The sequence below is a fragment of the Centruroides vittatus genome, unplaced genomic scaffold, assembly GCF_030686945.1.
Source record: "Centruroides vittatus isolate TY-2023 unplaced genomic scaffold, ASM3068694v2 scaffold_435, whole genome shotgun sequence".
Classification (NCBI taxonomy): Eukaryota; Metazoa; Arthropoda; class Arachnida; order Scorpiones; family Buthidae; genus Centruroides; species Centruroides vittatus.
Genome location: NW_027122708.1, coordinates 2990945 through 3008021, shown reverse-complemented (window position 1 = coordinate 3008021; position 17077 = coordinate 2990945). Strand labels below are relative to the sequence as shown.

The 17077-nt window shown below is 27.6% G+C and overlaps 1 protein-coding gene across 2 annotated transcripts in view; it reads right to left on the bottom strand.

Moving 5' to 3' along the window:
* Positions 1-17077, bottom strand: part of Bmcp (uncoupling protein Bmcp mitochondrial) — a 76149-nt gene that overhangs the window by 19439 nt on the left and 39633 nt on the right. For both annotated transcript variants that reach the window (XM_067287188.1, XM_067287187.1), the window contains 3 exons: positions 3736-3830; positions 1211-1296; positions 874-972 (listed from right to left, as the gene is read on the bottom strand). In XM_067287188.1, coding sequence (XP_067143289.1) covers positions 874-972; positions 1211-1296; positions 3736-3830 — 280 coding nt within the window. The remainder of the gene's footprint in view (positions 1-873; positions 973-1210; positions 1297-3735; positions 3831-17077) is intronic.

Genomic DNA, 17077 nt, shown 5'->3' with positions numbered 1-17077 from the left:
TATATATGTGGCAGTGTTTAATAAATAAACAAAATCTGTTTTTATTGATTAAAATAAGTTAAAAACAGGTATAAATTAATAGAGTATATATAGAGTATAGATGGTATAAATTAATAGAGGGTGACTCCATGTGTTAAACATTGTTTAAAAAGCACACCCTGTTGTATGAAATGTTAGGAATGAATTGGATAACATTACTTGTCGGTATACTGTTACTCTATTAATACCAGATAAACACATAATGTTGGTTTTACTCTTATTGGAAATGATACATATTTACTGGAAAATGTAAGTTTTATAGAAAAGCTAAAATGAATAACTGTATACATTTTATACAAATGTATTTAAACCACAATAATTTATATATTTTTTATATTATAGAGAATGGTTATACACCTACAAGACAAAAATATAGAAATATAATTTTAAGATATACCATTATATATAATATGCAAGTTTTATATTATTGTATTCCTTTTTTACATGATATTTAAATAATGTCGTGAACCTTACTATGATTTGTATCTTCTAACAGCACTGAAGAGGGGTTGGATTCATAAACCAACCTGAAATGCATTTGATTCAAGAATTTTGTAAAATAAAACCGTAAAATTTCTCTAACGAATTGCTGTAAGGTCATCTACCAAGAATTACTTCTTTGGATTACAAGGACACCACAGACAGAAGTTAAAAACAATTCAATAGGCCTTTGCACTGTTTAAAGTTTTAACGTGCTCTTTTGCAGTAGCATTTTGTAATAGACTGAAGCAATTTAAAACAACAAGCAGTACAAGGAAAAAAATTATAATAAAATATGATAAAAAGTAATAATAAATATTTTTAAATAGTAATTAAAAGTAAACATATATTTACCCTCCATAATCCTTTAATGCCTTCATTTTTATACATTTCTAGAAAACAATTAATCATTCCTTTCTTGTTAAAATTTTTGTTTTGAGCTTGCATTCTAATCTGAAAATACAAATGTATTTATTTTTCAATTAGAATGGTTAAAATGCTTTATAACTATACAGGGATAAAATGCTAACTTTTAATAATCTACATTGAAATAATATATTTAAAAAAAGAAAAGTTGTTCAAAAGTTGTTAGATAAAACAGACAAAAACAAACAAACAATGAATGATTTATGCATTATATTAAAATAAAAAGTAAAATTAAATGTATGTATGTGTGTTAAAATAAAATTACCTTTAATACATCTGTGGGATTTGCTATAGATGAGGATATCACACCAGCCATAATTCCACAAATTACATTTTTTAACAATGTTTCTTCTGAAAAATGTATGAATTCAAATTTAAGTAAGTCCATTAAATCCACAAATAGATAAAAATATACAAATAAAAATGTCAAATATTTTTAAATATAATTAATAAATACACACTGTCTTTCAGTGTTAATTTAGTTTAATTCAAATGTATCAAGTACTTTTTTGTAAAAATTTTGTTCTCATTCTAAATACATTCTATTTTGCCTAAAGACATTTATAAAATGTTGGAAATACTTGTGTACATTTGGATTAAACTAAATTAACACTGACAGACAGTGAGTATTTATTAATTATATTAATTTAGCATAAAGTGTGTTCGTCAATTTTATCTTTAAATATATTTTGTTAATTAAGTCTCAAAAATAAATATACTTAAATTTTCTCTAAAACAAATATGTCAACAACTTTGATTTCCTATTGTGCTATATATTTACTATTATATCTCCAAACAATAATCAAACACCTTTATCATTGCCAAGAAAGTTTAATTTAAAACAAACGTTTTCGACCTATTCCATAGGCCATCATCAGATTGAAAACTGACAATTAGAACATTTCCGTTCCAGAAGATCGAATACAAATATTTAAATTTCAAAAATTGACAACAGATTGGCGGCACCGGTTGAACATTACAGGAAGTTAACGATTAAGCTGATCAAAGCTAATTGTAAGTTGAGGTTTTTAAGGGAATGTTTGAAAAACAAGGTTTTCCCATGTCAATACACTATTCATTTATTTTTTAATCTGTTGTCAATTTTTGAAATTTAAATATTTGTATTTGATCTTCTGGAATGGAAATGTTCCAATTGTCAGTTTTCAACCTGATGATGGCTTATGGAATAGGTCAAAAACATTTGTTTTAAATTAAACTTTCTCGGCAACGATAAAGGTGTTTAATTATTGTTTAATATTTTGCTGAGCATGTTCTATATAATATATCTCCAAATTCAATTTAAAAAAAAATAATTTCTTATTGAATTTGGAGATAAACAGTAAATATCTTATTTAATAATTATAAATTTTCATTTTTTTTAAATACTGTATATATATATATCTGTATAAACATTGTTTTAAATTAAAACAATCAATATTTATGAAAAAGTTCTCTGTTTCAGTTAAGAAAATTTGACATAAAAAATTAATTGGTATTGCAATGACAATTTTATTCCACAAGTAACTATTAATATATTTGGAAAAAAAACTGCTTTATTTGGAGTCTCAGAATAAAAAAATAAACTGTGGTTTTTTACAATTGGAATTAGTGAGTATTCCTCTGACTATATATTTTTAAAATCATCTCATTTTAAATGTTTAATTTTTTTATCATTTTTCATAATCACTTTTCTTGTCTGAAAAAATGTCATTGACAAAAAATGTTACATGCTAAGGAGGAAGCATTGTAATTGAAACGTAAAAAAGCCCAATAAATAAAAAACAGTTAAATCAATTTATATTAAACTTTGACAGTTCTACAAAACTGCGAGAGATGAGATGACATATACTCTTACCTCAGTTAATGCTCAGAATAATTCTTAAAAAAATGGAGTACTAAGTAAACAGCACAAAACTAGTACATGAGTTAAAATAAATAAGAATAGAATAATATTTGATAATAAAGATGTGCCAAAAAAATGCATGTGCATTTGATCATCCACCCAAATACTAAGCTTTCTACTTTTTAAAACAAGAAACCATTTGGAGAAATGACTTCTTGAACAAGTTACTTTTGTTGCTAAAATATTTCAGTTCATAGTTTCCAAAGCTTTTTTCTTATCTGTATTTTTTAAAATTGTTTTGATTTTGAGCATTGCCAAACTGAGAGGCATACATAACAACTTGATGCTAATCAGCTTCCAATCAATGTAATACTTGTAATTTCATATCCAGAGAAATGTTTTCCTTTGTATTTTTGAACCATCCATCACTTGTTCACTTTCTTTCTAACATAACAGGTAGAATACACTAAACATATATGACAGAAGTTAACTAAATAAATTACCATAAATATCTGATTGAAACTGTCAAATGACATGTGACCTGTAAGTTGCCATAGAGCCATTAGCAACTTTAAGAGGATAAGAATGTTGTTATTTTATTATATTAAAAATAATTAATATTTAGAGAGAGATCCTGAATCACTTAATGGAAATGGAAAATGTATAATTGCCAAATGAGAGAAATTTACAACAGTGCATTGCAAAAAATGTTTTCAGCATATCAGAAAAATCCAAAAAAAAAAAATGATGATTGAATTGAAGAGAAAACAGTGAAGAAAAATCTAGATTTGATAAGCTATTTCATAATGTATTTAAAGATATTTTATATCTAAATTTTATATTCTTAAAGGCTGTTATGTCTCTAATTCCAATTTATTTCTTATATAGATATATGTATATATATAATAGTAATTAAGCTTTTAATAGTATACAAAATAGTGTCTTACCATGTGGATCTCTAACCAATGTATGTTTCAAAGAATAATAAATACCAATTTTTATAGTACCATAAGTTGCTTGGCGTAACAAAGCTGGACGGATCCTTCCAAAAACAAATAAATAGGTTTTATATTTAATTAAAATATTGAAATATATAATGCATAATTTTAAAAATTAAAATTTGTTAATATTTTAAAGGCCCTTTAAGCAAGATTTTTAACATAATATTTTATTAATTTGATACAATAAATAATTTATTTTACAGTAAACTATTTAGTAAAAATTAATAACAACAGACAATTTACTTTTAAGTAAATTATCTGTTATTGTTTTATCAGAGATTTTAACTGTAGTTATTCCACGTTTTAAAATAATTTTTAAAATATTCTGTGAAATTTAACAGTAATTAATAAGTTCAAATATAACTTAAAATAACTTTTGTCTTTAATCATTTATAAATGATTAAACTGTAGTTTAAATTTTCTTGAAAACTGATTAATACAATCTTTCTACACTGATTTAATTTATAAAATTTTTCTAATAATTACATATTGAATATAATTAATTTAAGAGATGGCAACATGCCTATTTGAACTACCAAATTATCTGAATTAATTAATAATTTAATAGCCAAACAATGTGCTGAAATTTTTATCAAATTATTAAGTAATTTATTTTTACTTCACAATTCTGATAAATGTGGTATCCCTTATATTTTATTTACTTATGAAATTTCTGTATAAAAAGAACAAAACTAGTTTCAATTAAGAATAAAATAAATCTCAGTAGAAGTAAACAAATATATATATAAATAAAAAATCTGAAAATTTGTATTTACAAAACATTATTTTAAACCATAAATCTAGATAGGTTATTTAAGATTTAAAATGAAAACACATTTAACAATAATATGCATAATTATTCAGATAATTTAATATTTTAAAATACAACAGTGAATATAAAAATTTTGTTTTGAATACAGTTCAAAATATTTTAATGATTCTAGTTAAATTATTCTGTTCATACATCTGTGAGTATCTGCTTACTTAATCATTTAAATGTTTATCAATGTTTAATATTAATCATATTTTATAACTGTTATAAATTTATTGTTATCTGTTTAAAAATAAACAAATATTTCAAAAAAGTTAAAACAAAAAAAAAATGCCGAAAAGAGGGAATTTTAAATGTGATGAAATTAATCCACAACAACAGGTGCATGCAAAAATACAAATCTTTTCTTGTAGGCATTTGTAAGTGCTAAAGTTTTTATACTCTTGCCAAAGAATTTCCACCAGAAAAATTATTAAAAAGCATTGATAGTTCCAGTAGAAATTTATCAATAGGCTAGATAAAATATATTTGTAATATATTGTACTTGGGAAGTATGAACTGTAAACCTTATTCAAGTCACCAAGTGTTTCTTTTGCAGAATTAATGGAAACACAAGGAAAACTATACAGTATTAAAAGAAATATATACTGAAATGTTTCTGAATGAGGTACCATCCAATCCTCTTGTTGAGACATTAACATATTTACAGTGAAAATAACTTATCTAAATCAGGATGGCAAAAAAAAAGTTGAAGTAAGTGAAGATTTTCAACAAGGTATTAGAATTCTGTAGATTTGTATAAATTATATCATTTTGAGTAACTTTTGACAAAATTTTGTTATTAGAAACTACAAAAATTGGTTAACTACATTTTAGACCACCTGTTTATGTATACTGGCAAAAAAAGAGAATAATAGATGCATATGTGAATGCGTATCGAGTGTGCAAATAAATACATAAATACTGACATACATTAGTACAACTATATGAGTTTGTTTCTAACTTTTGAAAATTTAAACAATTTATGTTTTGTTAAAAATATCAAGATATAAAATAAAAACATACAGAAAAACTTTAAAAATAATAATTTATCTTCAAAATCTTATTTATTTTCCTCAAAAGATATTCAGCTATGTTAAATGTAGCAAAATTCAAAGCCTCTTTTTTGCCAAATTATGAATCTGATTCTACTAATGGTCTTAAGAATGATATGTGTATTTTTAATAAACTTTTTGTAGGGATATGCCAACAAAGTGACAATGATAAAATTTAAACCAATATAAAATTATGCAGAGAGTAATTAAATCCTTCCAATTTCTCTCTATTACTAATTAGTAAAAAGCTTTATCAATGTTTTGACAACTAAATATTTTAAATAAAATTTTATACAAAAATTTTAAAAAACTGTAGGCAATATTCCAAAGGTAATGTTTATATTTGAATATAAACTGATTTCATTAGTCATTGAATATGATTATTTCATATTCAATGACTAGTTATTTCATATTTTAAATATTGAAACACATATACATATTTTAAACACACATAAACAACAACTCAACCTGATTTTAATTGATTATGCCAAACAATCTTGCCAAAATAATCAGACTACTTTTGGACTATATTAATAATGTAGCCTAAAAATAGCCTGATAATTTGGCTTAATCAATTTAAATACTCATTATATATATATATATAATTTTAAAATAAAAAGATATCTTATTGCCTTCTAACATAAAAAAACAATTTCAACAATAATTATGAAAACCGACAAAGTTTCACCAAGAAAAATATAGTTTTATTCAAAACTTTTCATCATCTCATTCTCACTTCAACATATCATCCTAAGCAATACAAACCTACAATTTTGAATCCAAAAGAATATAACACTCTATTACTATAAATTATATTCTGGATGTGATAAGTTGAATAGTAAGGATAAATAAGAAAGGAATTATTATATATGCTCAACTAATAGATATTTAACAATAAGAAAATGATCATGAATTAATAATTATGTCTACTCAAAAACAAAATAAAACTGACTGAGTGACAGAGAGGTTACTTAAAAGGTTCAAAGTTGGGAGACTTGGGAGATGTTAATGATTCATGTTGCTTAAGGGTTTAGTTTTCATTAAATTTCAAGTGATCTAAAAATATTAGTATGTCATCTAGGATATGTCAATAGAGTTTGATCCCTAGGATAGAACTAATATATCAAAATTAAAAGAAAACTGACTAAGATGAAGAGCTGCTAATATTTGGCATTTTTGGGAAGTTGGACCTGATAGTTTCCTTCTCCTATTATATGTATGCTTCACATAGTTAACAATACATTTATTAGCTCTGATCTAATGATAATCATAAAAGACAAAACGATTTATTCAAAAGAACTCCAATATCATTGAAGGAACTGACTTTGTATTTTTCTGACATAAATCTATGCCAAGAGAGGAATTTTGGCTCTGTAAATCCACCTATCATAATTATTGAAAAACATTGTTTTTTGTTGTTAAAATTTTGTAATTATATTTGTTGCATAATTAGAGTTGTATCACTGAAAAATAATCAGAAATATTGAAAATCTTTTGAAAAATTTGAAGTACACAAATCATTCTTCACCCCAAACCTGTGTATCACCTTTAAAATTTGTCCTATCAATATATACAGTATATGGCAGGCAAACATTTCAGGACACACACAACCAGATGGTATCAGAAATCCTAATGAAAAAATTGTCCTTAGTTATAATGCTAATCCTATAATACTGTAATGAATACAAAATTTTCAACAAAGTTTGTTCCAGGAAGCCTATAATAAGAAAAATAGCACATAGTTGCAAAGAGATTTATTGTTATATAGAGAAGAATAATATAATCAACAAGTCTGAAGACTTGAAATAACTGCTGATACAAGTTGTAAGAATGGATTATGATAATATGAACTAAAACAATGCAGTACAAATCCAAATTATAGAAAAACGTATTGAAAAAAGATTAGATTAAAAAAAATGAAGATATATTAGTAGACAAAGCAACAGAATGCAAAACAAGAGGAATAGTACTTTAAAATTCAAAATTTTGTGTTGGAAATGTTTATTAATATGGAATGTAAACAAAAAAGTTATTCAAAATAAGGAAAGTTGACTTAAAAGATTTTTTCAATGTTAAGTTCTTTACTTTCAAAAGAAATGTAAATTTGTATTGCCAAGTATGCAATGTTTAAGTCTCAAATAAAACCATTTTCTGACTAAGGTAGGTATTAACATTAGCATAATGGTTATCTTGTAAAAATAAAATAAAATATTAAAAGCAATGGAGTCAGAATTTTTCAATCTTACATAATTGTACTTCAAAGAGTACATGAAAATTTAAATTTTCTTTCTTTTCTGACTTATAGAGGGCTAAAAAATAATTTAACTCTAAACCATTTGTTAAAAAATGAAATAGAATTTTTAAAAGGTTAAAAAGTCAAACAAGTTTTTTCGTAGAGAGAAAATACTTTTTTTTTATTACATGGTATTTATCCCTAAATGCATTTCGCCAGTTTTTCCGGCCTCCTCAGTAGGGCTTGCAAATACAAAATATAATTCAAAAAGCCAACAATGACAAATTTCCATTACCATCTCCTATCTTGTGTTTACAACTTTTATACCCGACAAGATTTACCCAGCATTCCACTGCCAGCATGCCATTATTCAAATTTACAGAATTACTTTGCATAACAATTGCAAAGTGTTCTTTAAATTTTCTTTTTACACAGTTTGTTTCTTTGTATACAATCTTTACTTTATTAATATTAATTTGACAATTACGAGCATTACAATGCAAAAATACCGGTGAAGTACTAACTTTTAGTCGTACCGCAGCAAGATGTTCCGATAGTCTAACCTTCAACTTTCATTTTGTTTCTCCAACGTAAAAATTGTTGGAATTCCGCACGTGCATTGTAATCTGTACACCATTCCTTTTCCAACAGGTCTTTTTTATTAATATTACCTATTTTCATTAGTTCAGACAACCTATTTTTTTGGATAGGAGCTAATTTTATTAAAGTTTCATAGAAAATTTTTTGATATTTTTTACATAATCCTTTAATATACAGAAAGGATACATACTTTTTAACTTTGTTTTTTCTTTACTTGATATCTATTTGACATGAAATCATCCTACCACTTTTTTAACAATTTCCCTGGGTATCCATTCAATAGATACTTCTTATTCCCTGTTTTTATTTCTTTTCCTCTCACATTAAATTTAGTTGTTCTGGAAAAATCTTACTTATCTCCATAAGATATATATTTCGTTTTTGACTTACTGGACAATATGATTTAAAATTTATAACGTTTTTAGGATTACATGGTTTTTCATACTTACAATATTCAAGATGGTTATTAAAGTGTTTAATTGTCATATCTAGATAATTTATTTTATTATATTTTCTAGTCTCATGAGTAAATTTAATATATGAATTAATGTTATTTGCTTGTTCCAGTATTTGATCAGGTGATATTATCTTACTATTATATTGGGTTGTTCGGAAAGTAATTTCATTTTTTTATTACTAGAGGAATTAGATGTATTTTACCAGCCAATTTTATTTTAAACCACATTTTCATTATATACTTTGACAGCTGATATTTTAAGGCTTATTTGTAAAAAATTTTGTTAGATTCTGTACAATTGTTTTTTTTCGGTGGCCCATCAAATTTGGAAAATCGAAAACATCATTTTCGGCATATTTTGCTTTTTTATAACTAAAAAATCAAAATGCTGTTCAAACAAGAAAAAAATTGTGGTACATGTTTGGAGAAGATGCATTGAGAGAAAAAGTGCCAAAACTGGTTTACAAAATTGCGTTCTGGCAATTTTAATATCGATGATACACCACATTCTGGATGGCCATTTGAAGCCAATGAAAACAAAATAAAGGTACCGATTGAAGCAATCTGTCGTATAACAACACGTGAAATCACTAAGAGATTAAATCTGTTAAACTGAACCGTTTATTATTACTTAAAACGAATTGGTTTTGTTTCAAAGCTCGATATATGGGTTCCACACATTATTAACGAGAGATGCTCTCTATGGTTAGATTTAAAAGAAATTTTTTTTTGAGCCTTTACCAGACAATTTAACAATTGATTCGAAAGTGTACTGCCATAGAGTAAACAAATTGAGTAACATCATCAAACAGAAAAGGCCAGAATTGATCAACAAACAAAATGTAGTGTTTTACCATGATAATGCCAAATTTCACACAAGTTTGGTAACTCGTCAGAAACTGTTATAGCTTAGATGGGATGTGTTATCACACCAACCATATTCGCCAGATCGGGCACACTCAGATTATTACTTGTTCCAGTCTATACAAATTTTTTTTAACCATAAGACATTTACTTGAAATGACAATGTCAAAAATCACTTGGATCAGTTTTTTGTAAACAACGATCAAAATTTTTATGAATGTGAAATCATGCTACTACCAGAAACAATGACAACAGGTATTTGACCAAAATGGTCAATATATAATTCAATAAAATATTTATTTATTATAAGAATATTGCATTTATTTTTCTATGGAAAAAACGAAATTACTTTCCAAACAACTCAATATATGAGTATTATATCATCAACGTACCTGACAAGAAATTTTATTCCTGCCAATCTTGATAAAGCCTTGTCCATGTCTATCATAAAGATTTCTGCCAATTTTGGGCCAATGACAGAACCCATAGAAATACCATCTTTTTTGCGATAATATTTTTTGTTTACTGTAAAATAGTTTTTATCCAATGTGAAACCAATAAGATCTATCAAATAGTTCAGAACATTGTACTTACTTAAACTTTGCACTATCATTTCTTTATTAATAGAAGGATACATTGACACTATATCTAAACTCGTTAATTTATATTCCAGCAGGATTGTTCCTCCTTCTAGTTTTGATATCAAAACATCTGCATTCTTTATACTAAATTTTGAATTTGAAATGGCCTGTAAAGATTTTTTTTATAATATTTCTAAATTATATAGTAATGTTAACTTAAAGTCTATAATCAGTCTGCACTTATTTTGTTTATGTGTCTTTATACAGATGTTTAATTTAGGTATTCTTACATTCTCTTTAGGGAGTATTTCCTTACTTTTGGACATAGAAATGCTACCTTCATTTCATAATTTCTTTAATTTTTTAATTAATATCTTCCGTAATATCTTGAATTATATTTTGTATTTGCAAGCCCTACTGAGGAGGCCGGAAAAACTGGCAAAATGCATTTAGGGATAAATACCATGTAATAAAAAAAAAGTATTTTCTCTCTCTACGAAGAAACTTGTTTGACTTTTTAACCTTTTAAAAATTCTATTTCATTTTTTAACAAATGGTTTAGAGTTAAATTATTTTTTAGCCCTCTATAAGTCAGAAAAGAAAGAAAATTTAAATTTTCGTGTACTCTTTGATAGTACAATTACGTAAGAATGGTTATCTTATTTTTTTGATAGATGCAAAATATATAGATAATATAACAAATAATGTATTTGAATATTCTAACAATGAATTTAGTAATTTTTCAGTCACATATATACTATTTTTATTAATATATAATGAGTATTTTAGTTACAAAAACTTTGTAATGTTAATTATATATATATAAATAATAATGCATTATGCCTTTTGTAAATGAATTCGTAAATAAAAATAAATTATTCTTCTATTTTCCTAGATCAAAAAATATGAATAATTTGTAATTCACAAATGAAATAATTAAAAATACTCAAATCAAATTTAGTAATAAAGAATATATTAAATTTATATGAATAACAACATTTAATAATTATGAAAATTTATAATAGAATTTAAACTTGAAGCTAAAAATTATTTGGAATATAAATTATAATTGCCATTAATTTAAATTACTTTTAAAATTAATATAAAAAATATAGCATCAAAAGTATCTGTAAATATATTGACATTTCAAAAAGATGAAACTATACATTATTAATAATTGTGTGATTTAATCAATGTTTTGAACATTAAATAAACATTCATTTTTATTTAATACTAAACTTATTTCTGTTTCATTAGCATTATGTATTTTGACATGTATTTTACCTTAGTAAGCTCCAAACACCAAGTACTTAATCAGTCTTTATAATAATTTATTTATATATATAGTGGTGCCTCGTATAACGTACACCTTGAATAACGAACGCTGCGAACAACGGACTTTCTGTTTGGCCGTTACGTGACTCGAGCAACAGACTGGCTGTGAACAATGGACTTTCCGGCATAATTGGTGACAGCCCCATGGGGTGCGTTCTTTAATAGTGGTCGCTCTGCGTCTCTGCTACTACGGGAGTGTGCTGCTGTTTGTAGGCATTTAGGAACGACAGTGAAAGAAAGATGGCAGTGCCCACACTATCGATAGTATCATGATGGAGGAATCTATAATTCTAAAATATGAGCTTTTAAAGGCAAAAGAAGGGTCCCAATTGTAAAATTTAACCATAAAATGGATTATTTGTTGAAAGAGCATTCAAAATAGCCATGAAAAAAATTAGAATGCCGGCTACAATTCGAAAAAATTCGTAAAGACACATCACCGCGTGCACTAACTTGCGCTTTCACAATTTCTAAATTTTCATTCATAAAACCACATAATGGACCCAGAAACGAAACTATCTGAGCCATGGAGGACGCCATGTTGCTTTCCACCGTAAACTACTGCTACATGCGGGCGTTTTTGCCGTTCGACGGTGCGCACTCCCACCAGAATTTAGGAACGCATTCCGCTGGAATTTTTAAACGTATGTCACTCACGCAGAGTTACGCGGAGGAATAAAAGAACGCACCCCATGTTCATTTTTTTATGATACAGTACGGTTATTTTATTCTACAGAACGAATTAGATGTTTTAATACGTATTTCTATGGAAAAAAGCGTTTCGTATAACAGACGTTTCACTTAACGGACGTGCACCTGGAACGGATTAAGTATGTTATATGAGGCACCACTGTATATATATATTTTTAAAATATTAAAACAACAAACAGTTCCTTATAGTAATGAAGATTTTGATTCAATGTAAAAGGTTACTTTATATTAAATTTATAAACTTTTTCATACAAATTGTACAACTTTAAAGTACAGGCATCCGTTGTACAACACGACACTTCTACAACATGGTTTTACTGTAACATAGTTTGAAAATTGGGCACATCCCACATACATGACTTCTGGTTTTGCTCTAACATGGTTTTGGAAATCTGTACAAAATTTCATAATTTTTAAGTGTAAATGCCATTATTCAATATTTAATTTTTTTTTATTCAAGTAAGCACACATTGTCTCAAATTTACCCATGGATTTTAGAATATTGAAATTTTCAAATTATTTCGTACTTTTCATCAGGTTTACTTTAATGAAAACAGATAGGACAAGGAAGAAAAAGATGCACTAACTTTCCTATCAATCAGGTGTCATTGTCATTGCTTTCAGACTTTAGCCCTTAAGACTCACTGTTTTTTCTTTTTATAGATTAATCTTTGTATTTAGTGAAGTTATTTAAACATTTTTAAGTAAGTGTTATTAAACTTCTTTTAAATCATAGGTATGAATGATTACTTCATTCATAAAAATTACAAATGAAATACTGCAGTATCTTGATACTCAAACAATTCAGTATTCAAACACAAATTCTGGAAAAAAAAATCACTGGGTACTCAACTGAACAAACACAACCTGCGAGAACAAATTTTTGATTAATAACATATTTTTATGATAAAAATAAAAAACATGAAAATGTTGCTGATACTTATCATCAAGATCAACAAAATGGCTGAGATGACGATGATACTTTGTAAAAAGAAAACACCCTCATTTAACTAAAATTAATATTAATGAGTAATATAGTACCTTCAATTGTGATTTTATTAAATTATTGATTGTGTAAGAACCCTGACATATTGTGATATACAGAGTATGTAGAATGGATAATGAATTGAGGACTTAACTACATTAGTCTGGTATGTTGTTAAGACACAAAAACTATTTAATATAACCATAGGAAAATAAAGTGGTCATATGTACTGTACATATATAAAAACAAAATGAAAATACACTCAACAATTGAAACGCTTAACATGATAACCTTGCGGCAATATTGTGTCACATATATGTGGATTCCCTCAGACTGTTTGATCAGTCCCTTTGTTATTCACCAACTTGACCACAATCTCCATCATAGTACCTGGCTTACCTCTTACGGAAACAGTTCCTAGGTAAGGTAACCGACAACAACCCAATGAAAAAAGGGAAGGAAAAAAGATCCCGTTAGGTGCTAACATCACAATTTATACATCCTGTCATCCGGAAGTACATTTTCCCACATGTGACACACTACATGCCCAATCAACAGGCTCACACAGAGTCCACATGGAAAAGGTGCCACCAAGGCAAAAAACAGATACATGATGCAAATTAACATAAAAATAGTAACACTTGACACAAAATAAGAGAAAATACATATACATGGAAGAAAAAAAAAAAAAACACACACACACATAACAACAATAGTGGCATAGCACTTAATAAACATATTTCTCTTAGTAATGAAAAAGAATAGTATACTTTTGCTAACTTCTGGAACGTAACCCTCTGTTTTGTACTAGTCCTTTGTTTTGTATAGCACAGATTTGCATAACACAGCATTTTTTTGGAATGTAACTACTATGTTATACAAGGGATACCTGTATTTATTAAATATGTTTATCTGATTAATTAAAAGAATACAAAAGCTCTTTAAAGGTTTATATTGTTCAATAAAATACATTAGAATTTTTAAAATTTTTAGTTTAGGTATTAAAATTAATTTTAAAAATCATTTGTAATTTACAAGTCATTTATCCATAAATCCATATTTGCACTGGTAAATGATATCAATCTTTAATTCTCCTACCATTTATAATTTTAAAATATTTTTAAGTTTTCTTAATTAGTGTAGAAAAGTTCACTTATAATTTTATTAAAAGATACATGTATTTAAAAAAAGTATTTAGCTATGTTTTTATTGTTATATAGTATATTATTTTATAATCATCACTGTAGTAAATTTCTTGAAATATTTGCTTATAAAACTTGTTATCAATGGGGAGTCCAATATTAAAGGTACAGGCCAAAATTACACTAACATTTACAAATAAAGAAAATATTTAATACATTCCACAAAAACTACATACTTCTGTTTATTTGTCAATATAATTGCCATAAACATTGAGACATTTATCCCAGTGTGACACTACTTTGAACATCCCTTCCTTCCCTTCAGAACAGTGTCTTCCAATTACTCCTGATCTGTAAAGTGTTTCCCTGCCAAAAATTTCTTTAAAGGTCCAAATAAATTGGTCCAAGGTCCAAAATTTGATGAGGGGCTAAATTTGGACTATACGGAGGATGTTGCAGGACCTTCCAATTCCGCTGTGCCAACCACAGTTTGCTTTGATTTGATATGTGGAGTATAGTCCAGAGTTGGCCCTCTCAGATTTTCATTTATTCAGACCTTTAAAGAATTTTTGGCAGGAAAATGCTTTGAGGATCAGGAGGAATTGGAAGACACCGTTCTGGACTACTTCAAGCAACTTGACAAGCAGCAGTACCGTAAAGAGATGTTCAAACTAGTACCACTAGTGTAGATGTTGGGATAAACATCTCAACGTTTACGGCGATTATATCGACAAATAAACAAAACTATGTAGTTTTTGTGAAATGTATTAAATATTTTCTTTATTTATAAATGTTAGTGTAATTTTGGCCTGTACCTTTATATCGGACTCCCCTCGTAATAAGACAAGTTTTTCTAAAAGTCTAAGTTTATTTTAATTACCTTTATTTAAATTAATACCTTAATTTACCTAAATTAATATTTTATTAATTTGAATACTAACTAAGAATTTAAACTTCTGTTTTCAAAACAGTTGTAAGAAAATGGCCATCTTTTTTGTATCCATCCTAAGAAAAAAAAATTATACATTCACTGACCAAAAAATGTTACACATTAGGAAGGAAGTATTAGAACTGAATGAAACGTTAATAGTGCAAATGTAATGACTGATAATAAGTGATTATGATATCACAGCAAAAGGGATAATTTCCTGTGCAATAACAGCACAGTTTAAATAAATCTTTAGTACCTTGTAGGACCTCCTCTTGCCTGGACATGTGCAGCAATATTGTCAGGCAGAAAGACATGCAAGCATTATATGCTACATTGCAATTGATGTTCCTGATCCCTCTCACTTGTATATGGCTGAAGTTGGTATTCCATCTGGTCCCACAAATGCTTAATGGATAACAACCTGGAGACTGGTCAGACTAAACAAGTGTGGCAATGTTATGAATACATTCCCGGGCATTATCTTGCTGAAAAATGGTTGTTTGCAGTTCTACCTTAAAAGATATCAAATGACAGGATTTCCAAAATGTACTCCTGTGCTATCAATGTCCCTTTGACCACCACTAGGAGTGACTGACTGTCATATAAAATGACTCCCCAAACATGCACATCAGCAGTGAGAGCAATGTACCACTCAATAGTAAAAACAGGACTAAAAGTGCTCAACAATGATCTTCCATGCACTAACATGGTTATCATCCATTTCCATACAGAATTGGGATTCATCACTAAAATAAAATATACTTGCCAGTCCATCCATCAATATAATCTTTATTAACAATTGCACAGTACCAAAGTGTGCTAACTGGACATTGCCCAGTATCACAATGCATACCAAATTAGAAAAAACTATGTACAGAATGAAAACATGGTAAAAAAAACAACAAAAGTACACAATAAGTTACAGAAGCATAAATCAGATATAAAAAATTTACTATACTATATAATATGACAAACAAAAACAATGAAGAAGGCAGTGTCACAAAAGATGTTCAAAACTGTTCATATTCTTGAGTTGCCTTCTTGTGTCATGTGTATTTACTAGTTTTTCAAAAGTATGATACACTTCACTAGACAGGAGCTGATGGAGTTTGCAATGCCAACTAATGTTATAGAAGCTGAGTAATAGGTTTAGCCTTAGGCCAATATCATAGCAGTCCATGCTTCTCTGTCACAGTACCACTTCAAACAAAGCCAACAATGTTGGGATGCTAATGACAGTATGTGTGGAGATGTTGTGCATACAAATTTGCTCCTGCTACTCACCTGCCAATGGTATAGAAGAGAAGATTACATAGTGAGGTTTCCATCTGTATCTGGATGGTGACCATTACAGCTGTTTGTGCATGTCTCAATCATCTCTCCTGTGGTCTGTCTATTGTGTATGTATGTCCTGATATATCCACTATCCTTAACACCTCAGGTATGAATGACCCAGAAGGCAAGCAATTTAGCAAAATGACCATCCTACTTCCCTCAGCACAATGATGCAGACTTTGTCACATTCTGTCAGCTGCATGTGATGACTGACTGATTTTACAGGAATGCCTGATGTCCAAAAAACT